Source organism: Nicotiana tomentosiformis, chromosome 3 (genome assembly GCF_000390325.3).
Source record: "Nicotiana tomentosiformis chromosome 3, ASM39032v3, whole genome shotgun sequence".
Taxonomy (NCBI): Eukaryota; Viridiplantae; Streptophyta; class Magnoliopsida; order Solanales; family Solanaceae; genus Nicotiana; species Nicotiana tomentosiformis.
This window is the reverse complement of record NC_090814.1, coordinates 136,100,096-136,127,009: the sequence shown is the minus strand read 5'-3', so window position 1 is coordinate 136,127,009 and position 26,914 is coordinate 136,100,096. Positions and strand designations below refer to the sequence as shown.

Below are 26,914 nucleotides of genomic sequence, written 5' to 3'. Positions count from 1 at the left end.
AGCTAACCATACTTGAAACTTACGGGAACATCATGGAATTCAATTCTAAGAGAGTAGTTTAGCCAACATACCTTGCTTGAGCTTTCCTTAAGTTACTACAATGTTCTGGAAATCCTAGCAATCCCAATCTATTTTGAGACATAACAGAATTGAACATAAATTAGAAAGATATTCACGGTTTCAGCTCATTTGGGCATTTTATCAAACACTAGATGTGCAAACTTGACCATAAGGTTCTTCTACAAGATTTTCTTCACTCCATAAACCATTCAATACCAAGAGTTTACTCATATTAGCTCAATTACCTTCCCACCATGCTTATATTTACATGCATGCTTAAATAATAACTCTCATACCCAAGAATCGCACTCCTAATCTCCCATCTTCTGCCCAAACTCAAAATTGAAGACTAGGGTTAGAATTTTACCTCTTAGATGAAGACCTTTTCAGTTTTCCTTCTGAATTCTCTAAGTCTTGAGCAGAGATTGATGAACAATTAGCTTAGGGTTTCCTCCTCTCTCTCTAGAACACTCCCACTTCTCTATAAAAATATCATATTTTTGCCTTCAAAATGACCCCCTAAGGCCTTATATCAAAATAGGGTCGGATAAGAAAATTTCCAAAAATGACCCCCGAAGTCAATTATGTGGTGCAATTATGTGGTAGCAGAATTGTTATGTGGGCAGTAGAATAGATTATGTGGCCAGCAGAATGGATATATGGGCAGCAGAATTTTTATGCGGCCAACATAATGATTATGCGGCCAGCAGAACGGTTTTGCGGCCAGCAGAATGGTTTTGCGGCCAGCAGAACCATTATGTGGCTAGCAGAATTGTTTTTCAAAAATTGCCCATTTTGTGTTCCACTCTGTGATGCTTATCGGTCCGCAAAACAGTTCAGCGATCGCAAAATTGACCGCAGAATCGCCTTCTTCTGCTAAACATTTCCATCAACACTTCAGTGCATTCTTCAACCCAAAAAGTTCGTACCGTGGCTCGTTTTCTACAATCCTCAAACCCATTAGCCTACATCGGCACCACAAAACCTTAAATTCCTTGGCAAAATTTTACAGGCCTTACACCTAGTTCTTTCAGGGCATTATCATTACTTTAGAGTCTTTCAGTATTTACAGACATTCAGTGTTTCAGTACTTCATTAGAGGCTTCATAGACTAGAGTAACAATTAGATAGAGTCACAGGCTTTTTATGTTAAGCAATGTTGGCTACATATACGTTTCAGACTTATGTTATTATTTTCGCACTGGATTTATATCACTAAGACTTTCAGTATATCAGTATGTGTTAGTTTATTTTCTTTATTCAGTATGTTATGATATCACATGTTGATTCAGCCAGCCAGTTAGTTCGCTCGGTCACATGTAGTTAGGCACCGGGTGTCGTGTTACGTCCAGGCCCAGGTTCGGTGTATGACAAAGCTTGGTATCAGAGCACAAGGTTCAAGTGTCCTAGGGAGTCTATGAAGCCGTGTCTAGTGGAGTTTCCTTTATATGTGTGTGATGGCCACACATATAAACGGTTAACTACCAAGACATTCAGGATTGTCTCATTTTTTTCTACTCTAGTCGTGTCATGAAGCTTAAAGCAATAGGTAACCTTCTCTTCCTATCGAATTCCAGACGTATCGAATGCCCAAGCGACGGGCAGAAAAAAAAACCCAAGGTCCTAGAGAGATGATTGCCCATTGGGGTATAATCTTGGAATATAGGTTGATAACAAATGAGACTTAAAAGGATGCAATGGATAGTAGTACAAATTAGAGCATAACATTATCAGAAAGTACAAAAGAAGATATCATGTTTTATGGTTACCAGTTTACCTCAGTTACCAGCTGTACAGTCTTTCGATTAGCAGGTTTATGGTTATTTAGTATGCTAGTATTCAGTTATTCAGTTACCAGATCTCCAATTTTCAATGTATCCAAATAAAGGTGACTTGTGAGTATACAATGATGCCTACGGGTGATAAAAGAAAATGTAAGTAACATTAATTATAGCAAAAGCTTCGCATATTTTAGGTCTGAATTAAGACCCAAGACTCACCGGACAGTGCATGAAGTGATTTATCAAATCATGGTATACTCTGAAGGAGAAGTTTATGTATTGTAATGTATCCATATGTGTTTTACCTCATGAAATAATTTCATTTTTAATTCTTGTAAATGGAGCCACAGGTTAGATGATGATAGTTCATATGTTAGACCCCATGGTGTAACAGGTTAAGAATTTAATCGCAGCGGGTGTAGAATTCATCACTATAGTTTTGAACAGAAAAGAGCCTAAGGGAAAAACCTAGGAGTCAGAAATGTTTGTTATAACCCAAAGATTTTAAGTTAAATCCGAAGTACAGTGACAGTGGAAGGAAAAGAAATCAGCTAGCACTAAGAATGCAAACTACATAAGAATAACCTTTAAGAGTTATCGAAAAGAGGTTTCCCCAAGATTGACAGAGTGAGCAGAGTTAAATCGTTAAAATTGTATATGATAGTTGTGAATACATTAGCTTTCTATTTATGTAAGTAATTTAGTTTTTCCTAGTAAGAAATATTGCTCAGAAGTAAGTCGGAATATGAGTCGTCAATTACATAAAGTGCAAGGAATTGTAGAAGATAAGGAAAGTTGTTCAGATTCTAACAAAAGAAAATGATCCGATAGTACAAGACCTTAACCTTCGGTATAAGGGGGAGATGTGATAATTGTTAGTAAGTCTAGTTGGAGATTTGAAACCCACATAGTTATCATGAGATATAAAAACTATAAAATCATGCCCAATTATGTATCACGAGGGTAGTGCCATTGTGCGAGACTCTAATTTCAGAGTACTGATCAAAGACTTAGCTCGCAACAATACTATAAGTGTTTTCAGGAAGTACCTTAAAAAAAATTAAGTACGAGAAGTATAGCTCATGATTGAGGCAGACAAGAGAACTATGGTAAAAGAAGTTCACCACTTAGCCAAGCGAAGATTTCGACTTTCGGACACCGAAGATGGTGGACTTATTGTCCAGAAAAGGGACTTAATCCTTCTTAGCAGCCGAAGTGAAGGAGAAATAGTTTGATGACCCTACTTGTTGCAACTAAAATAGGGGATACACAAGCATAAGATGATGGACTTTGAACAAGGGGGAGATGATGGTACTTTGAGGCACCAAGACGGACTGTATGTTCCAGATGCAGATGGGCTTAGAGAGCGAATTATGTCAGAAGCCCACAATTCCAGGTATTCTATTCACCCAGGTTCCAAAAATATGTATCATGATCTTAAGGAGATTCATTGATGGAACGACATAAAAAAGAATGTCGCAAACTTTGTGGCCAAATGCCCGAATTTTCAACAAATGAAAGTCGAGAAGCAGAAAACCAAGTATTTTACCACATTTTACAGATATTCTTGAGTGGAGATGGTAAATATGGACTTTATAACAAGATTGTCTCGCTTATTTTGGAATCATGATTTGATTGATTAATTATAGATCGACTTACCAAGTCAGCGCACTTCTTACCAGTAAAGACCACAAATTTAGCAGAAGATTATGCCAAGTTATATATTCAGGAAATTGTCAGAGTGCATGGGTCTCCGTTGTCCATAGTTTTATATTGTGGTGCTCAGTTTACATCGAACTTTTAGAAGTTATTTCAAAAAGGATTAGGCATAAGTTTTTCATCCTCAGAAAGATGGACAGGCAGAGCGCATTATTCAGACACTTGAGGATATGTCCTTGATGTTAAAGGTAATTGGGATGATCACATACCATTCATTGAGTTTGCTCATAATAACAGTTTCCATTGTAGTATCAAGATGGCACCGTACGAGACTCTGTATGGGCGAAGGTGTAGATCGCCAATTGGTTAAAACAGAGTTTTTAGGTCCAAATTTGGTCTATTAGGCTGTGGAGAAAGTGAATTTGATTCAAGAGCATTCGAAAACGGCACATAGTCTCCAAAAGTCCTATTCAGACGTGCGACATAGAGACCTAAAGTTTCAAGTTAATGATTGGGTGTTTCTAAAAGTTTGGCATTTGAAAGGTGTTATAAGATTTGGGAAGAAAGGAAAGCTCGATCCCAGATATATCATGTCGTATATGATCCTACAAAAGATCGGACAAACAGCTTACGAGTTGGAGTTGCCACCAGAATTAGAGGTTATACACCCAGTACTTCATGTGTCATGTTATGACATTCAAGTTTTCAGTACTTAGATACTCATTCCAGTCCAGTACTCAAACATTCATGCCAGCTTAGTACTCAGATATTGATGTCAATTCAGTACTCAAATATTTGTGCCAATTCAATAATCTTATATCCATGTTAGTTCAGTATTCATGTATCCATGACAAACCAGTATTCACGAATATGTTTCATGTTATGCGCATTATGATGCCCTGTGAGGCTTGTGATATGCTATGATAGCTGAAGGGTGTTTCAGAGAAATATTTAAGGTACCTAACATTTCATTTAGACCTTATATTATAATCTCCATGTCTTTCAGTATTCAGTCAGCTCAATATTCACTCAATGCAGTAGTTATTCAGTTCAGTATCTCAGCAGTTCAATAATCATGTATTCATATAGTTTAGCATGCAAGTGTTCATGAAAGTACATGTTTCCACCAGACCCGTTTAAGGTCCAGAGTTAGTCGTAGTTACAGTCAGAACAATCATTCGAGGACGAATGATCCCATGGGGGGGAGGGGGGGAGGAGGGATAATGTAACACTCCGTAAATTTAGACTAGGTGTGGATGTGTTAAATGAGTATTACTGTGACATCTTAGACATATGAAGTCCTATCGGGATGAGTATGGGTGAAAATAGTTGTTTTGGAATCAAGACGGAGAGTGAGGTACATAAGATTCAATAAAATCGACTAAGTCTATGGAAGAACTGTATTCTAGAAGGGTTTAGTAAACTTTCGTTGGAAACTTGGGAAGACATAAAACATAAAAGTTGTAGAACTTTGAATTATCTTTCCAACTATATATAGTGGAGCCCGAACAGATCTCTGTGCAAATAGTTATGTGCATTTTACTGGACCAGGTGTGCGCCTAGATGGTTCTGCATGGCCGTGCACTTATGGCAGTGCTACTGCCCTGATGCACATCCAATTGCCTGTTTGGGCCTTCAGATGTGCGGGAGAGCACCCCGGGAGTCATTTTAAAAGCCCCACTTCGTCCCCCACACCCCAAAACACAAAAACTTGCTTGAGAAAGGAAATCTCTCAAGAACCTTACTCTTCAAAGGTCCCTCCTCATCCAAGGTAAGTTCTAATGGTGATTCTAAGTTAATTTCAATTCTTCAACACCTTATTAACATGGGTAAACCCTTCAAATCATTAGATATTTAATTGAGACATCAATTTTGAGAGACGAAACCCTAGAACTCGAATTCAAGAGGATTGAACATCAAAAAGATAATATCTTCACCCTCTACTTGATTATAGACTCTAAGCTAATGAGATATGAGTTGATGGATTTGATAGAAAAGCACGAACGATTATAGGTTTGGGTTGTTGATTATTGATTATTGGTCAAGGGTGTTGTTTATCTTATGGGTGATGAAGAATGATATTGATTATAACAATTTGAGATTTTAGAATTTATCTAGGAGAAAGAGAATGGATTGTTGGGTGTAGAAACACCATTAATGAGGGCAATGAAGCTTTATACCCACCAAGTGTTTGATAAAATTCCTAAGTGGCCAAAACATGAGTATTATTGCTAATATGGAATCCCTTTGACTTGTATTGATATAGATTAAAGATGAAAGGGTTAGTCAATGTTGTTTTACGCTCAAGAGAAGGAAGTTAAGGTATGTGAGGCTAACTCTCTATGTTTGGGAATGTTAATAATTCTCCCTGCACTACGTTTCTTTTACGACGTTACAAATTATCTCAGAAATATAGTTAAGCCTAGTTCCTTAAATTGTTGCAGAACTTCTATTATCGAGCTTCACAACTCGTTCATGACTTTCATTCTGAACATTGTGAGCTCAGTACGTAATCAATATAGACTTGGGTTTGATGCCCATGAGTTTCAGTCTAGATTACTCAGCATGTCATAAACAATTGAAGTTTCAGTTTTCATAATCAGTTCAAGAATACATGTCTTAGTCTAGTCCTATTCAGTATTCCTGTATCATGTAACTCAATATGATTCAGTATTTTAGCATCACATATTACAGTATGATTCTCAGTTCCTGAATTTAAATCCCTGAATGTTGAACACCTGTATTGGGCCTGAGGCTATAGTTTATATGCTTTATGCATACTTGGGCCTGAGGCCGTAGTTTATGCTTTATGTATATTTGGGTCTGAGGCCGTAGTTTATGCTTTATGTATTTTTTTGAGCCTAAGGCCATCGTTATGTATACATATACTTGGGCTTGAGGCAGTAGCTTATGCACATATATATTGGGCCCGAGGCCGTAGTTTATTCAGATAAACAAGTTGTTCATCATTCAGAGAAGGGAGTATTCATATCCTTTCTTCCTTTGTTCAGTTATCAGTTATCATTTCAGTTACTAGTTATCAGTTATCAATGCAATTTTAGTTTCAGCAATTATCATTTCAGTTATCAGTTCTCTATTATCAGCTCAGTTTCAGTTTTATCATTTACAGATCTTTTTTTCAGTTGCTTTACATACCAGTGCAATTTAAATATACTGACGTCCCTTTTGCCCGGGGCCTGCATCAGGCAATGATTTACAGGTTGACGATTCAGAGGGTTATGATTCTCGTACTATCTATTTGGTGAGCCCCAGTTCTTTCGGGGCATTATCAGTACTTTAGAATCTTTAAGTATTTATAGACAGTCAGTGTTTCAGTACTTCATTAGAGGCTTCATAGACTAAAGTAACAGTTAGACAGAGTCACAAGCTTTTCATGTTAAGCAATGTTGGCTACAGATACGTTTCAGACTTATGTTAGTATTTTCGCACTTGATTTATATCATTCAGACTTTCAGTATATCAGCGTGTGTTAGTTTATTTTCAGCATTTAGTATGTTATGATATCACATGTTGATTCAGTCAGCCAGTTGGTTCGCTTAGTCACATATAGTCAGGCACCGAGTGTCATGTTACGTCTAGGTCCAGGTTCGGGGCATGACAAAAGCAGTCTCAAAACAAGCAATAAACTCAGCTTCCATTGTGGATGTAGCAGTGATACTTTGTTTATCACTTTTCCAAGAAACGGCTCCCCCAGCCAACATAAAAATATACCGAGAAGTTGATTTCATAGTGTCTTGACAACCTGCAAAATTAGAATCTGAATATACCAGCAGGTCTAGATCATCAACCTTTTTGTACACAAGCATTAAGTTTTTGGTACGTTATAGATATCTCATCACTTTCTTTGCAGCCACCCAATGTGCCTACCCAGGATTAGAAGAAAATCTTCCCAACATATTAATAACAAATGATATATCAGGCCTTGTACAAACCTGTATATACATCAAGCAGCCAACAACACTTTCATATGGCACATCTTTCATAGTTCTCTTTTCAACATCATTTATCAGACATTGATCCTTATTAAGTTTGTCCCCTTTTACAACAGGTGCAATACCAGGTCTACAGTCTTGCATATTGAAAGTTTTAAGAACACTTTCAATATAAGAATGTTGTGGTAAACCCAACAAACCACGTGACCTATCTCTTTTAATTTCTATCCCAGGAACAAAAGAGGCTTCTCTAAGATCATTCATATTTAAAAACCTAGAAAAAATTGCTTGGTCTCATTCATCAAGCCCAAATGATTTGTGGCAAGGAGAATGTCATCAACATAGAGAACCATAATAATAAAATTGGCATTAGCTATTTTGAGTTAAACACATTCATCAAGCTTATTTTCCACAAATCCAAATTTTGTAATAATTTCATCGAATTTCATGTACCACTGCCTGGAGGCTTGTTTAAGCCTATATATGGATTTGCTAAGCTTGCACACTAGATTTTCTTTACCAGCTTCTTTAAACCCTTCAGGTTGAACCATGTAAACTTCTTCAAGCACACTCCCATTTTGGAAAGCAGTTTTAAAATCCATCTGGTGCAACTCTAAATCAAAATGAGCCACAAGAGCCATCACGACTATAAATGCATCCTTAGATGAAATAGGAGAAAATATTTCTTCATAATCAATACCTTCTTTCTGAGTGTAACCCTTAGCAACCAACCTTGCTTTATAATGGTCTATATTTCCCTTGGAATCTCTTTTAGTTTTAAACACCCATTTGCAACCAATAGGCTTAAAACCTATAAGCAATTCAACTAACTCCCACACTCTATTGTGTTTCTTGGAGCGCATTTCGTCTTCCATTGCCTCACCTCATTTATCAACATATGGAGAGGAAATAACTTGAGCATATGATAAAAGACCAGTCAACTCAACAGTATCACTGTCACGACCCCAAATTTCCTCTATAGGATATCGTGACGGCATATAGTCTCTAAGACTAGGTAAGCCTAACAATATGCAGAAACATTAAATAAGAGATTAAAACTGGAACTTCCCAACATTTTAATAAATAGAATCTACCAAAACTCCATACGTACAATCCCAAAACCTGGTAAGATATAAGTCACAAGCTCTAGATACAGTACCGAACAATCTTATACATCATTGTCTATCAAAATGTAAAGAAATAAGAAAAGAACGGGATAGAAGGGGACTCTGAGGCCTGCGGACGTGGGCAGGTGTACCTTGAAGTCTTTGATAAGCAAGTCACTCCACACACTAACACCGAGGCTGATAAGATGTACCTAGATCTGCACAAAACATGTGCAGAAACATAGTATGAGTACACCACAACGGTACCCAGTAAGTGCCAAGCCTAACCTCGATAGAGTAGTGACGAGGTCAAGTCAGGGACCTACTGAAAATAATAAGAAACAAGGCAGAAGATATAATGATATGATAAAACGACAGAGAAGTGAAACAATAAGAATTTACGAAAGGTAACAGCACGAAAGGAAGAAAAAAAGACAAATACAACACGAAAGGAAGCAAGAATCTTACAAGTTAAGGAAAGCAACAACAAACAATACAGCAAATAGATGAAATCAACAGGGGAACTCCCGAGGTACCACCTCATAGTCCCAAAAGTAAAATATCTCACAGTCTTTCCTTATATCACCGCGGGAGCCTTTATATTTGGTCTTTGAAAATTATTTTTCCGAAATAGCAACCCGCATTTTAGCTCACCTTACCACACCACATGGCTTCTAGTAGTTCCCCTACTAGCCACGCGTATCAAGCCCACCTTATCTCACCGCATGCGTTTCAACACATGTACCTTATACCACCGTATGTGTATCAATAATCACAACGGCACAGTAGAAACCTCGTGCAACAATAATAACCGCATGACAGAAACCTCATGCAAACAATAACAACTGCACGGCAGAAACCTCGTGCAATAATAACAACAACATGACAGAAATCTCGTGCAAACAACCAAACAATCACCTTAACAATAACACGAAAGCCAAACACAACAACTGAATAAACAATATTCCAAGGATAGCAATTTCAAGGAAAGAATTTCCATAGTTAAGTAATGAATACGGAAATCAAGAAGAGCAAGTAATTCAACTAAACATGTGATACAAGTTACAAATAGGAGATAAGACAGGTAGACATGTGAAATTAGGCTAAACATGATGACTATAACGTGCTAAAGTAACTCAATTAAGGCATGAAAAGGAACTACGTAGCAAAAATCAGAATTTTAATATTTAGCTCGTGTACGCACTCGTCACCTTGCGTACACAGCCTTCACATATCACAAATTATCACCAAACTATCAAATTCTAAGAGGAATTTCCCCTACACAAGGTTAGATAAGTCACTTACCTCAAACCGCGCTCAATCAATCAATTAGAAGGCCTTTCCCTCGATTTTCCAACTCCGAACGACTCGAATATAGCCAAAATAATTTCATACTATAAATACAACTACAGGAAACTAGTTTAAATAATGAAATATTTATTTTAGCTAAGAATTGAAAAATCACTCCACAAAGTCGACCCGAGACCCCGTCTCGGAACCCAACAAAAGTCAAAACAATCCGGAAGCCCATTCAACCACGAGTCCAACCATACCGAATTTATCAAAATCCGACACTAAACCGTCACTCAAATCCCCAATTTAATCTCTCCAAATCCCTAGCCTCAAACTCCAAAATTACACCTCAAAACCACACAATCTAGGTGGAAAAATCAATGAGGAAACATACTTATTGAGTAAAAATAACCACAAGTGACTTACCTCAAGAATCCCTTCGCAATTCCTCTCAAAAATTGCCTAATCCTGAGCTTGAAACGTTCAAAATGAAGAAAATCATGGAACCCTCAATTATAACCTCTCTGCCCAGCACTTTCCGCATCTGCGGCCCAAAAAGCGCTTATGTGACATCGCACCTGCAAAAAAACCATCACAGGTGTGGAAAACACTTAAGTCTAGGGGTTTCGCTTCTGCGGATGCAATGTCGCACCTGCGACTACTTTCGCACCTGCCATCGCAGAAGCGAAGGAGCCTCTATGGATAATTTTCCCACTTCTGCGACCACTGCTGGGCAAGGCCAGATTCGCATCTGCCAATCAAAGCTCACTAATACGAGTCAGCACCTACGGCCAATCCCACTGCAGGTGCGATGACACTAGAAGCTGGGAGCTTCAGCAATTGCACAAGTCCAAAATGTGATCCGATCACGATATGAATCACACCCGAGGCCCTTGGGACCTCAACTAAAAATACCAACAAGTCCTAGAATATCATACAAACTTAGTCGAGCCTTCAAATCACATCAAATAACGCTAAAACCATGAATTGTGCATCGATTCAAGCCTAATGAACTTTTGAACTTCTAACTTTCACATCCGATGCCGAAACTTATCAAAGCACGTCCGATTGACCTCAAATTTTGCATACAAGTGCTAAACGATATTATGAACCTATTCCAACTTCTGTAATGGAAGTCCGACCCCGATATCAAAAAGTCCACTATAAGTCAAACTTTCCAAAAATCTTTCAACTTTCGCCAATTTACGCCGAAATGACCTACGAACCTCCAAATCAACATTCGGACACGCTCATAGGACCAAAATCACCATACAGAGCTATTGGAACTGACAAAACTTCATTCCAGAGTTGTTTTCACTCAAGTCAAACTACGGTAAACTCCTACGACTTAAACTTCCAATCTAGGGACTATGTGTCCCATTTCACTCCGGAACCAAAAACCAAACCTCCCAACAAGTCATGTAGCCACAATATAACACAAAGAAAGTAATAAATAGGGGGTCGGGGCTAATACACTCAAAACGATCATCCCGGTCGCTACAATCACTAAGATTTTCAGTCACATATACGATAAAATCATTAGAGATAGCAGATCTTCTTTCTCATTGTGACCTACGGAGTGGTTCATTGTGTTCGTTTTGCTCAGGGACCATGAGATCAGCGTAATTGTTCCCTTGATTCTCCCCCACATGAATAGGTTGGTTTACCGCCTTTTTATGTACAACAGGTAAAGGGACAATGACTTCCTTCTCTTTCAATACAATTTCCTTTCCACAATCACAATCACAATCACAAACACTATGCTCAAGAAATTTTGCATTAATAGACTCAATGATTCTAATGCCATGCCCAGGACAGAAAAACCTAAAACCTTTAGAGTGATCAAGATAGCATATAAAGAAACAACTGGTAGTTTTAGGATCAGTTTTCTTTTTTGTGGGCGAATAAATATGAACTTCAGCTGGACATCCCCAAATGTGAAAATGATTCAAGCTAGATTTTCGGGTTGTCCATAGTTCAAAGGGAGTTTTCAAGACAGATCTACTTATGAAACAAATCTAATATACTACTTACAACATTAAGAAGATATTAATTAAAAAATATTCAAATTAATTTAGTAGTGAAAATAGGCTCATGCCATGAGGTCCAAAGTGCAATATTTTTATTTTTAAAAATACCCTTCATAATTTTATTTTTTTTTAAATGAAATACAATGTCAAAATATCAACATAAGGTGATATAACTCTTCTTGAATAATCAACACGTTAAAGCAACTTCCTAACAAAATTATACTTTCATTCAACATCACTGCAAGTTTGTATTGTACATAAATTTTAAACTATCGGGTATAAAAAGGAAAACTAGTTTTCTCCTTTGTACATATTTACAAGACAAAGTGTAAATTCAGCCTATTACAAGACTTGAGTTATTAACACACCCTAAAATAGTAAAATAAGTTACCAAATTCAAGTTACAAGATTTTGGTCTTAAGATCCAACAAGCCTCCAAATAACATACATAAGTGTGACATATATATCATGTACATGTCCCAAAACTATACAAAAACATGGTGCATATGCAAATGTGATCTCTATAAGTGCTCCCAAAAAGACTACTTCATAAGGCCATCTTCAAATTTCATCTTGTATATTACATACGATAGAAAACAACTATCGCTAAGCATAAAGTTTAGTGGTGTATAAACTTTGGGCTTGGAGCCATTAAATTCTCCAATTCCCCTTTTCAGTCATAGGTAGCTCAACTTTAACATAATTTAAAATAAGTGAACAAATATATCAAAAGTATCAAATATCAAACCATGAAGTGTTTCCAAATATCAATAACAATGTTCAAGAGTCAAGAAAGCGTATACTATCAATCCAAGTATCCATTTTTCGCCAAATATCTATTTTTCGCCCAATATGTATGTCATGCCATCACACTAAGTATAATCAGATATCAAGATGGACCAAAGCCCCAAATCAAGTAGGGTCAAAACCCAATAGTCAAGAGAATCAAGAACCATATTAAAAATGGCTTCCTAGTTCGTACTTAACACGAACAAGTTCCATAATTTAAGACGAACTACAAATCCAAAGTCAAGATGGAAAAAGATCCAAATCAAGAATCATGCCAAGATGAGTGACAAAGTCACTTCCACAGGAAGGACAAAGTCCCAACAAAAATGCAAAATGATCAAGCAAGTCCGTACGAGTGGGCGATTTAGCGAATATCTTACAATACTTGATATAACACGAATACAACGATATAAATTGAAGACAAGAAAAACAAAATATCAGGTTATTTCAAAATATTCTAGCAAGTAAAAATAGTATAAAGTTTATACACAAACCTTGGTGTTTTACCACAAAACAGTTTAACCACAACTTGAGGACGTTCGAATCGTCTACGCCATAGACAAACCAAATCCTTCCACTTTCTCAAACACTTCCCCTTAGAATTTACAAGGGTATATATACCTTAAATACATAATCAAAAATCTATATAATTTCAGTGATTTAACATGTCAAATTAAACATGATATTGGTGCAAATTACCCAAAATTTTTGAAACATAAATTCTGGACAGTATCACTGTCTTGTGTTGTGACTCAGTTTTGAAGATGATAAATGACAAACTAGACTGTATGGTCTATCATTACAGTTGTAGATATATGTCTTATCATTTCAGAACATCTTGAATCACCCCAATATCAGTTTCTTATAAACAGTTATGCTAAAATTACTAACAGTACTACAAAAAATATTTTTAAAACTAGAAATATGGGCAGCACCTGCCCTGTACTTTATGATTCCTTTTTGGGTAAATACAGGCAAAACTAGATTTTGGTTCCTGAATAAGAGTTATAGACCTATGAAATAGATTTCCAGAAAGTCTTGGATCACTTAAACGGAGCTCTATACAAAAAGATATGAAGAAAACTGTTACATCTCGCGTTTCTCGTACGTTAAAGTTTCGTCTTCAATTAATTGACATAGACTCGGGGATGAGATTATCTTGAAGTTAGCATATTTATGCTATTTATAACAAGCGATAAGTAAGTGCCATGAAGGATAAGGGGTACACGAATTAAAGAAAATGAGTTTCATTGAAGGTTACCGATTAGGGATAATATACGGTCCGAGCTATAATACTCGATATTTATGGACTAGCACCATACAAGGTACAATATGACCATGATAGGATGATGTATAAATTGTATCAAAAATAGATCGAATTTTAAGTAATTTGAGACAATTCTCAATTATGCGGGTAATTGGTTAATTACCGGGTATCGGGATATTACCTAACTACCTAATAAGTGGATAAAGATTAAATTTCCCACTCCTACCCCCACTCCCACGTGGCAGCAAGCCACCTCTTGGAGAAGTGACTCTTAGTCAATTTTCATTAGGTGGCAACTAATGTGTTAGTTACACACTACTTCATTTCTAACAATTTCAATACTACAATCAGATGGGATCACTACTTCATTTCTAACAATTTCAATACTACAATCAGATGGGATCACTACTTCATTTCTAACATTTTTAATACTACAATCAGATGGGAGGTTTGGTACCTTAGCAACGAACTATCAGGAATTTAAAGGAACATGAACAAAACTAGTTTCAAAGCAGACAAAAGTCAAAAGATTACTTGGTTTATTTTTCAGATGACAACCAACTTTCTTATGACCTACTTGTTTGCAATCCCAACACTTTATTTATTTCTTAATTACAGCTTGAGGACCAAGAGGATTATGAGACTGACCTTAGTTAACACCAAGCATATTAGTATGACCACTATTACCATATGGATGATGAGACTGACGATGTTTCTTTTTATGAAATTTGGGTCCACATTTTCTTTTATAAGAGGGATAATCACCTGATCTAGACGAACTAACAAGGTCCACTACGCCCTCAACTTTCTCCTTTTGGATCCTCCCTTTCTCTACCACACAAATAGTAATAAGTTCATCAACACTCCACTTATCTTTTTGTGCATTATAGGTTGTCTTAAGCTAGTTAAACTGCTCGGGAAAGGATCTTAGGAATTGGTGAACAAGAAAGTCATCGGTAATGATTATAACTAAATTATTTAGTTTGGTAGCAATATTAACCAATTTCATAATATGATCACTGACACTACCTACAAGGTCATACTTTATGGTAGATAGGGAATCAATTAGGATACCTATCTCAGCTTTGTCTGATTCTGGGAATTTCTGTCCAATGGCACTCAAGAAATCCTTTGCATTTCCATTATCCTTAATTGCACCTTCTATGTGATCAGAAATGGATCTCTTCATGATCATAAGGCTTAATTTGTTAGCCTTCATCCATTTCTCATACTTAGCCTTTTCATCAACAATACTAGTAGTTGTAGTTTCAACTTTCAACAGGTTTCTGTTCAGTCAATGCAAAGTTCAGGTCCATCAGACCTAACATTATTTCAACATCCTGTTTCCACTTCTTGTAGTTGCTACTAGTCAAAGTTTCAATGATCAACTAAGTAGTCATGTTGTTAACAGTTGTATAAGCAAACAACACAAAATTTAGTGAAACCATGTGCATGAATGCATAAATCAAAAGAGTTAAAGACATCTATTGCACCCCTCCTTTGGGTGGACGATGCAATTGTCTCCTCTTTATTAAACAAAAAGAGTTCAAGGCATTCATTGCATCCTCACCTTTAGGCAAGAGATACAAAACCTCCTCCCCATATTATCCAAGAGTACAAGACAAAGATTGTGTCCTTCCTTTAGGTAAGAGACACAAAATCTCCTCTTGTAACAAATTATCCTTATTTATACACATGAGAATTCAAGATATTATGTACCTCCTTTAGGTGAAAAACATAATACCTATTCTCATTAATTAATTTAGCGTCACTAGTATCAAAAGGTAAACCTCCAACACTAATGTACACTTGTAAAAGACAATTTAGACATAGTGCATTAAGAATATTTCAATGACTCAAATAAATAGATCACTTTGGTAGAAACTATCTATTAATCATAATTCTCAATCCATGTAGTAAATGATCTCACATGTATATAATATTAAGAACGTTTCAGTGACTCCAAATAAATAGACCACTTTGGTGACGCTATTTATTAATCATAGTTTCTTAGTTATACAAGTTAATACATGTGATAAACCACCCATATATTTAAACTCTTCTATTTATTAATTTCACTCGGTGATTTAAAAATCAAAAGCACCGGCAATTGAGACATAGTATTTCGTTGGTAGCCAAATTGCAAAGGTTACAGTTAGGGTTGTGCATGAATCGGATCGGATCGGATTTAGCACATTTCAGATTCGGATTTCGGATTTTGGATTCTACAAAATGCAATTTGAAATCGATCCGAATTAATATCGGATCGGATTAGATTTTAAAGTTTGGATCGGATCGGATTTTCGGATTTCGGATCGGATTATTATGCCTCAAAGTTGCAAACTCATATGTATATTTTCTTTGCAAAAGAGGTAATACAGTAAAAAAAATTCATGTTTATGCAATTATGAGAGTACTATAGTGCCAATATAGCTAAATCCATTGTAAAGGTAATAACTTGGAGGAATATGTAAATGAAGTACTGATTATCCGAAATTAAAGTTTAATATTTATACATGCCATAATAATTTCGGATTTCGGATCGGATTACAATTATACCAATTCGAATCTGATCCGATTATCCGAAATTCGAAATTGAGCGAATTAGTTCGGATTTCGAATATCCGATCCAAATGAACCGCACTGGTTACAGTAACATTGAAGGTACCTTTGTTTAGCACTTTAGCTTAAGGAATCCAAATCATACTTCTCCACTAACATGATTATTCTACCTTTTTATTGTACATGTGGATTGTACTTATTTATTAAATAAATAAAAGGTTGAACAAGAAAGCATAATTTCCTAAATAGCTGAAATGTACAAACTGATTCTCACATACACTAGGTTTTAACGATTACAAGCAGCAACATTGAGAACCAACAAACAGCCTCCGCCGCTCACCTCAAACTCAAAACAATCAGGTATTTTTTTTAAAATTAAAATTAAAGTTAAATTGATAAAATGGTGATGTTCAAACCACAACTCAATCGTCACGTCAAACAGATATAACATTCAATCTACTTTCGGTGACCCAACAGCGTGGTCAATTTATTTCGACAAATCTGAACCAGATTTCGCACAGCCGCAACAAAGTACCGGACAACAGATACAAATACAAATTTCTTACTCAAGATTAAATCGGCGGCGGGCCCAAAATTTTGTGCAAGCGGGTTCAATTTTAAAAGTACATAACTTTAGTCGTAAAATAGTAGTTGTCAAGTGAGTTCAAATAAATATTTATACAAAATTTACACAGCTTTAATTCTAATTTATATATATACACAATATTATTTTTTGGCGAAACGGGTTCAGTTGAACCCGCTAGCCATCACATGGGTCCGCCACTGGATTAAACAACGATCTTAATCTCTAACGTGGCTCTAATACCAACTATAAGATAATTAAATCGCAGCCATAGCAGAGATTAAGACACAATTATACAGATATAAAATCATAATCTTGAGTTAGAGTCTAAAGAAGCGTACCGTTAAACTCCATAAATTCAGCAGCGATAACAAACGTTGATTAAGTCTGAAACCAACTTCCACGATCCACTAGTTACGCACTCTCACAGCCCGAAAAACTTGACTGATGGGACGTTTACCTTTACCACGTATTCAAGAGGCAGAATACGCTAGGGTTTTCTAATAGAAATGGAAAGGGGTTAGCCTCTATTTATAAAGAGTGTCTACCCATCACAGACCAATTGTTATTGTGCCTCACTTAAACACATATGGGGATTTGCAGCCCGTACCCTATATTTGTGCCACATTTAACATGTACCCTATTTTTAAAAATTATTGATTTGATAGTTAGCTGACAAAAAATCCGTAATAATATGACAATTATACCCGTGACAAAAGATATAAAACCTGCATCACGCATTAATCGCGTGAGATCTCCTCCTCTCCTCTCACCTTGAAGCTAAAACTTCATACTAATGTAGCATGAAGTTGTTTTATGTTGAACCTATACATGTTTAACGGGCCGGGTTGATCCGTTTCTGGACAGGCCCGGACCGGTAGTTAGGGGACCGAGTGGGATGGGTTAGGGGGTTGGTCCGTTTAAAAAAAAATTCGATTAACCGGACCAGTCAAACCCGATCAACAAAAAATACTGTTGAACCGGTTAACCGGCCCGGTCCGGACCAGTTCAACGGCTATAAATCTGAATTATTTTTTTTTTAATGTGATATGATCGTTGGCAACGGTTAGCTTCAATTTGGCTGTTGCCCAACAGGTTGATTGCAAAATAGTCCTTTTTGAGCAATTTTTTAAAAAAGCACCTTTAGTAATTACTAATTTAGCCCTTTGAAAAACTATAAATACAACCACCCCCACCCCACCCCCACCCCTCTTCATTTCTTCACTTATCTCTCATTTCTCAAACTCATATTCTCAATTATCATTCTCCCATTCTTTACCTAAAGTGCAATCAACTATTTGGCTCTTATTTTTTTTGGAATTTAATTTATCGTATTATTTATTATTTGAAGTTTGAACAATTGAACAATTGAACTTCAAACTTTGAACAATTGACGTTTCTTCGTGGTAACATTGGAGTTGTAAAATTATCAAGTGTTCAATTTATTGCTGAATTCGGTGCACTCCCTCCAACTCTTTCTCTTATTTACTATTTTATTTTCATATTTAATTTTTGCTAGTAGTTAAATTTTCACAATATGTTTAATGCTGCAAAAAGAGTTTGTAATAAGGTAGCTAATCGGGGTAATCGAAAAAATAGAAAAGGAGGTACTACTTCAACATCTGGTAGTAATTTAAATGACTCTACATATGTTTCTGAAACATTATCTGATAATAATATAGATTATGAACAATTACAGGAAGATTTCGGTATAGAAGATAATGAATTAGAAATTGAAGATGAGACACCACTTACACCTAGTAGTGTTGGAGTTGGTAGCAGGGGTGGTGGTCGTGGTGCTATTAGTAGACCACCTGTGGCCCCGGCTACTAATCGGAGAAAAAGAAGTAAGGTTTGGAAATGTTTTGACGAAATAGAGAATATTGATAGAGTTAGGTACAAACTTTGTAAAGATGATTTTAAACATAAGACTGGAGGACAATTAGGGGGGACTGGGATAATTAGTAGACATATGAGAATTACTCATCCTATAAAATGGGGCTCTAATTTAGATGAAAATCAAGAAACTCTAAACCCTAGTATTGGAGGACTTATGAAATATGATAAAATGAAGGATCGTGAGGAGTTAGCAAAAATGATTGCTTTAGGTTGTCTACCTTTTTCTTTTGCTTCTTCATCATATCTTATTATGTATATTCAAAGGATTTATAATCCTTTATTTAAAATTATCCCTGTAAGTATTTGTAGATCTGATATCTTTAGATTTCATGGACAATATCAAACATACATACGTTATTTGTTTGACCACCTTCCTTGTAGAGTTTCTCTAACTTCTGATATTGGCCATGCTGTTAATGGAAATGATTATTTGACAATTACATGTAATTAGATAGATAATAATTATTGTATACAAATACGTATTATCGCTTTTAAATATGATGAAGATCAAAGTCATACTGCTATGTTTAAAAGTACTACTATTTGTGAAGTTGTTGAATTTTATAATCTTAAGAAAAAAGTATTATGTATATCTTTTGATAATGCTTCTAACAATAATGCCGCAATTTCAATATTAAGACTGCATTTGCAACCACCACTTGACGAAATTTTTCATGTTAGGTGTGCATGTCATGTTTATAATTTAATTGTTAAAAGTGGCCTTGATTTATTTTCAACTGAGATTACTCATGTTAGAAGAGCAGTTGGTGTTATTCAAGGAAATAATAGACAATCTAGAATTAGGAAATTTAAGAATAAGTGTACCGAACATAACCTTAACCCCAGATTCATACCAGACGAAATTGTTACTAGATGGAATTATACATACTTATTTTTAAAATGTTGCTGCAAATATAGATTGTCAATAACTGAAGTTGCTAATGCGCATTGTACTGATCCAAACTGTATGTTAACAACTACTACTTGGGAGGCCATTAATGATGTTGTTAAATTTTTACATAAATTTTATACAGCTACTGTTGAGTTTTCTTGAGCATATTACCCAACTGTTACTATGGCTTTAGTACATATAGCTGAAATTTTTTTTCTACTCTCTAAATTTAAGAAGAAAGAAAAATATAAGGATGTTGTTGAAAAAATGCAAGCAAAATTTAAAAAATATTTCTTTTCAATTCCTCCGATTTACTAAATTGGTGCTGTTTTAAATCATTCTATTAAGATGTCTGATTGTCACCAATTAATCAATGCTTTATATACTTATATGGAGATTGGACCAACTGAAACCCCAAATATATATTGTTGTATGAACAAGCTAAATGATTATTTACAACAATTATATAATTATTATAAAAATATAGTTGATGATGCTGCTCTTAATGTAGGCAATGTTAATCCCACTACGCATTGTACCACTTCTACTACTATGGATGATGATGAAGGTCTTAATGGTTTTAATATTTGGTCTACATTTCCTACCACTCAAACCAATAGCAGGAACATTGATGAACTTCAATTCTACTTGCAAAAGCAAAAAGAGCCTCGCACAAAGGAATTTTCACCGTTGGGATGGTGGCATCAGAGAGTGCATTTAGTCAAGCAAGACAACAACTTGGAGACACCCGTCACTCATTGGGAAGCAATGCTTTGGAAGTTTTAAGTATGTTTCAGAGATTGGATTAGATCGGAACGAAGAAATCAGGGACGTGAAGATGTTGATAGACCAGAAGACGAGGAACTTGGAGATATATTAACACATGGTAACCCATCTGAATTTAACACTCCAGAAGATGGCCAAGAAGTTCATATTGATTATCAAGAACTTACTACGGCAATGCAAAACCTTTGAATTTACTCTTTTTCGTTAATTTACTTGTTGTTAAATGTAAACTTTAATTTGTAAGTTTGAAATAAAAAAAGTACTTGCAAATTATAAGTACAATTTTTTTTCTATCTTCATTGTATTCTATTATCTTAAATTCTTAATGAAATATTCAAAATTTCAAATATAAAGATTTTAAAGCCTTTGCATCCTTTTATTCAAATATTTTTTTTATAAGATTATTTTTTTGTTTTATATTTTTTACTTTATATTAATATAAATTACGATAGTTATACAAAATACAAAAAAAATAAATAATAATAATAACATTAACCCGGCCCGGCCCCTTGGACCCATAACCGTTCCGGTTCATTTTTTACCCGGATGTACCCGGACCCGTTAAGCCTGGTTTGAAAAAATCGGTAACCGGCCCAGATTGGAAACCGGCCGGTCACCTTTTTTTCTCAACCCGGCCCAGCCCGGCCCACCCGTTAAACACCTTTAGTTGAAGCTAAAACTTCATGCTAATGCATGATGAATTTATTTATCATGCAGTCTACAGTTTTGCCATGAGTTTTATCCGAAATTTAAGTCTAAACATGTTGAAGTTATTTAGTTCATTTGCTACAACTTCAGACTAAACATGCTTAAGTTTTTTAGTTCGTTTGCTAAAACTTCAGACTAAACATGCTCAAGTTATTTAGTTCATTTGCTAAAATTTCAGACTAAACATGCTTAAAATTTTTAGTTAATTTGCTAAAATTTCAGACTAAACATGCTTAAGTTATTTAGTTCATTTGCTAAAAGTTCAGACTAAACATGCTTAAATTTTTATCTTGTAGTATATAATTTTTTAATAAGTTTTTGCTAATACATGCTGATATTATTTAGTTCATTTGCTAAAATTTCAGACTAAACATGTTGAAATTATTTAGTTCATTTGCTAAAATTTCAAACTAAACATGCTTAAGTTTTTTAGTTCATTTGCTAAAATTTCATACTAGACATGCTTAAATTATTTAGTTCATTTGCTAAAACTTCATACTAAACATGCTTAAGTTTTTTAGTTCATTTGCTAAAACTTCAGACTAAACATGCTTAAGTTTTTGTCTTGCAGTATGTAATTTTCTAATGAGTTTTTGCTAATGCATGCTGAAGTTATTTAGTACATTTGCTAAAATTTCATACCAAAACATGCTGAAATTTTGTCATGAGTTTTATCCAAAACTTCAGTTTAAACAAGTTGAAGTTTTTTAATTCATTTGCTAAAATTTCAGACTAAATATGCTTAAATTTTTGTCTTGCAGTATGTAATTTTTTAATTAGTTTTTTCTTATGCATGCTGAAGTTATTTAGTTCATTTGCTAAAATTTCATACCAAAACATGCTAAAGTTTTGCCCTATAGTCTACAGCTTTGTCAATAGTCTTTTATTAAAGAATGGCAAAATCTTCTTTTTAAAATGCTTTTAATAAAAAATGGGTACGGATGCAAACGGAAAAATAAAACGGGTATAAGTTAAAAAGGGGCAACCAAATAGGGCACCCCATGTAACTTTTACACACACATAGTAGTTATATTAGGCCTTTTATTTATCCACCACTTGGGCCACGTCACTATCCTTTCAGGCTATAATCAATTAACGCATAGTCCAAATTCTGACAGTTTGGACATAAGAATTGTGAAATTTCGGAAAAAAAAAAAAAACATTTCCAAGTAGAAAATAGTATTTGAAAATTATAGTTGTGTTTGGACATGAATACAATCTGGAGTTGTTTTAGAATTTTTGTGAGTTCTTTGAAGTGAAAATTTTGAAAAATAACTTTTGGAAGTTTCTCAAATTCCGAAATATTTTGAAATTTAACTTCACGTGAAATTTAATATTTTCATGGCCAAACACTACTTCCGAAAAAAGGTTAATTTTTTTTTTGAAAAAAAAAGGAATATTTATATGGCCAAACAACCCGAAATATCTAAATGAAAAATTGTGATAACTTTAGGTATCTTGTATGTATTCAGCCACCAACAATTAGGGGAGGTTAACTCTTAACAACAACCCCACAGTTAAATCTCCGCAAATAGATTGAAGTGAAAGACAATGCCTCAATCATTTCACTGTTCTAGTTTATAATGTCGTGTATATGATATTTAGCTGTGTTTTGTTTTGTTTTTATTTGACCCAATTCTGATAAACAAATTATGAACGAGTTAGATGAGACATGTTTGCTAAATAGCTAAAGCGCAAATAGGACCAAATGAAAAACAAAACACACCGAATAAAAGTCAATGGTGGAGGTCAATTAGCTGCGTAACAATCTTGAAACTATGTATGAATCAGTCAAAACATAGTACTACGTACGTGTACTAGATAACAAAGACAACTATTGTAGCAGAAAATTCATGGCACACACATTTTGACAATATCTATTCCATAATTCAAAATTGTCCCTCTCTCGCCCACTGTCGCAATATTCTTCGCTTACATCAAATCTTGTCACTGATACAACTCCTGGCATTGAGTTTCTGTGGATATTAATGAGTGCCCATTTTCTTATCAGTTCAATAAAATATTGAGCTTCTAAAAAAAGAAATTTACTAAGCTTTCCTCTTCAAGCATTTCCTTACTATATAAACATGAAGCATGTATTTCCATAATATCATATATATAAGATCATTTCCTTTCTCAGATATATGGAGACACAACACTTCCCTTTCATTTTCATTTCACTCTTGATATTCCTTTCTTTCATCTTTCGATTTGTTCTGATACGGAAGAATTCAAGAATCGTTACCAAAAGATTGCCTCCAGGGCCATGGAGTCTACCTTTAATCGGGAACTTGCACCAATTAATGAATGGTCGCCTTCCAATACATCATACTCTCAGAAGTCTATCGCAAAGATATGGACCGATCTTTCACTTATGTCTTGGCGAAATATCGATTATTGTTGTATCTTCACCTGAGATGGCAAAAGAAATTATGAAAACTCAAGACCTTCGCTTTGCTACTAGGCCTGAATTTATGTCTGGAGATATTATTTTCTACAATTATACAGACATTGGAACTTGTCCATATGGTGAATACTGGAGAAATATGCGCAAAGTGTGTGTCCTGGAACTTCTTAGTGCAAAGATGGTCAAGTCATTTAATTCAATTCGACAAGAAGAGATGTCAAGTCTCATTTCATCGATTAATTCAACTCCTGATGACTCATTGATCAACTTATCAGACAAAATGTTTTGGTTTACAAGTTCTGTAACTTGTAGATCAGCTTTCGGGAAAGTGATTCATGATCAAGATAAGTTGATAATGTTGGTGAAAGACGTAACATTATTAGCTGGTGGATTTGACTTGGCTGATTTGTTCCCTTCCCGAAAATGGCTTCACGAGATCAGTGGATTGAAGTCCAAAATGTTGAAAGTTCACACAAAAATAGATGTAATTTTGGAGAATATCATTAATGAGCATCGGAATAATCGAACAATTGGTAAGAAGGGCAATGGTGAGTCTGGAGGTGAAGATTTGATAGATGTTCTACTACGAGTCATGGAGAGTGGCGAATTGGGAACTCCAATCACAAATAAGAATATCAAAGGTGTTATTTTCGTAAGTCTAATGCCATATGAGATATTTCATTTTATTATTTATAGTATTTAAACATTGAAGTTAATATTTATGTTAGAGTACAGTATTGAAACGTTAGAAATTGTATATATCTTAATAATTTTCTTTACATGCAGGACATGTTCTTAGCGGGAGCAGAAACCTCATCTACAACAATTATTTGGGCATTGGCTGAAATGATAAGAAATCCAAGTGTTATGGCTAAAGCACAACTTGAAGTTAGAGAAGTCCTAAAAGGAAAGAGAACATTTGAGGATTCTGATATAGAAGAGTTGAAGTATCTAAAATTAGTGATTAAAGAAACATTAAGGTTGCACCCTCCTATTCCTCTATTACTCCCAAGAGAATGCAGAGAAGAAACAAAAATTGAACAATACACAATACCTATCAAAACTAGAGTCCTAGTGAATGCTTGGGCCATTGGAAGAGATACTAGATATTGGCATGATTCAGAAAGTTTTATACCTGAGAGATTTGAGAATAATTCTATTGATTTCAAAGGAAATCACTTTGAATTTATTCCGTTTGGTGCAGGACGAAGAATGTGTCCAGGATTATTATTCGGTTTAGTTAATGTAGGACATCCTTTAGCTCAATTGCTTTATCACTTCGATTGGAAGACTCCTCCTGGAATAAGTTCAGATAGTTTCGACATGACTGAAACAGATGGAGTAACTGCCAGAAGAAAGAATGATCTTTGTTTAATTGCTACTCCTTTTGGTTTCAATTAACAATATAAATAGACTTAAGAACATTGTTTGGAGTGTGCACATTTCACTAGTTACTACTTGTTTATCAGGTTGTGATGAATAAGAAGATAATGGTCTTTATTTTATAATAACTTGTTTATCTTTACATGGAATACCTATTTTCATTTTTCATGCTAGCGGTTAATAAAATGACCCGTTATGTCAAGAGATAAACAATTTCAAAATACTAGAGATTTCTCACAAAATAACGTGGTTATCAAATTAGATCCCCTTCCCCTTGTGCTGTACGTACGAATAAATAAAATTTCACAATCAACTTTAACGATTTTATGAATTGACTTCTTTGTAACTATTTGTTACTTCGTAGAGCACTTTTGCGTGCCTCAATAAACCTCTGTACTGGTGCAAACATGATACTTGTCAAACCAAAATACTACAGTCGTAGTTGGCATCATATGACAACCTAATTAAGTTGTGCCTAAAGTCAAGATAATCTGAAATATTCTCATCCTAAATCCCAACATCAAGAAAAGGAATTTAAACCAGGGAAAAATATCGAGTCTAGTTAAGTTAAGCCAAGCCCAATTTTTTTCATTTTTATGATCTAAAGATTGGAGCTTATTTACTGTCTCTGTGTCCATCAGGCAGACCAACAACTTGCATATAAGTCAAATATTTACATGGAATTAGGGTTGCTTATTCAACGAATAATTACGCTTAACGATTCGGCTTATCAATTATCCAGCTTATAAACGTAGTAACCGCTAGCCATCTAATAAGACAATTGGCGTATTGATATCGGATTAACGATTATCGAGCGGTTTATCGGCTAAACCAAATAGAAATTTTTGAACAAGCAATACCAAACAGCCAAATGCATAGTTTAAACTTTCTCTGTTAGTTTTTGAACAATCAATACCATTAGCATTGTTATCCACAAAGGTAATACTATAGCCCAGAGAGGAATTCAATTCATGTCCACTCATAATTCATGAGAAGCCAAAAACGACTGCCATTAGCTACAGACATCAGACAGTTCTATCATTCTATGTTACAATTTTGCGACTTGCATCTTATATACATAGTGGTAAAAGTGTAATATAAAAATTCTTAATGGATTAACGGTTTATCCGATAAAAAAATTGAGTAATCCATTAACGATTTCGGTTCGGTTTTAATGCATAATTCTATATTCTCTCACCACCTCAGCAAAGCATTTCAGGTATAAAGTCAGAAATATTAAAGTCTCTAATAGGAGATTATCGGCAAGCCCAGATGCTTCAACAAACCCCATTCAACTGTAAGGGCTAGGATCAGACCTAAATGAACCACCACCGATTGGGAAGCAATTCATAGTAAAGCTTCATGCTCCATTTTGGTTCTTAAAATTCGCTTGAGGTATCAACTAATAAAAAAAATATATTAGACAACCCTCTTTTTCTTGGAGTTAGAAAAGGTGATTTAAGCCCTCAAAATAGCAGAAGAGAGTAGATTCCTGTATTGTTGAGCAAGGTAAAAATTTTACGGTGACTACATTTATTCCAATTAATTAATTGAATTAGTAACCAGTTACAGTTGAAGAGCAAAGTATACCATTTCGTATCATAGCTAACTCTTCAATCTTCAGACGTGTATTATTAATTTTCTGTTTGAATAACGGTTGCCTGACTATTCCACGTACCTCTTCTCAGCAGCACAGTACCAATAACTATTGTCCACCAAAAACCAAAATTACATGGAAGAAATCAACTACCCATTT

General features: G+C 35.1%; 1 protein-coding gene across 1 annotated transcript; it reads left to right on the top strand.

Moving 5' to 3' along the window:
• The first annotated feature begins 23,328 nt into the window (after nucleotides 1-23,328).
• On the top strand, nucleotides 23,329-25,293 carry LOC104115067 (premnaspirodiene oxygenase-like). Its single transcript, XM_009625641.4, has 2 exons — nucleotides 23,329-24,427; nucleotides 24,562-25,293. The coding sequence occupies exons 1-2, from the start codon at nucleotides 23,513-23,515 to the stop codon at nucleotides 25,174-25,176; spliced, it is 1,530 nt and encodes a 509-aa protein (XP_009623936.1). The 5' UTR covers nucleotides 23,329-23,512; the 3' UTR covers nucleotides 25,177-25,293.
• The last annotated feature ends 1,621 nt before the right edge of the window (nucleotides 25,294-26,914 follow it).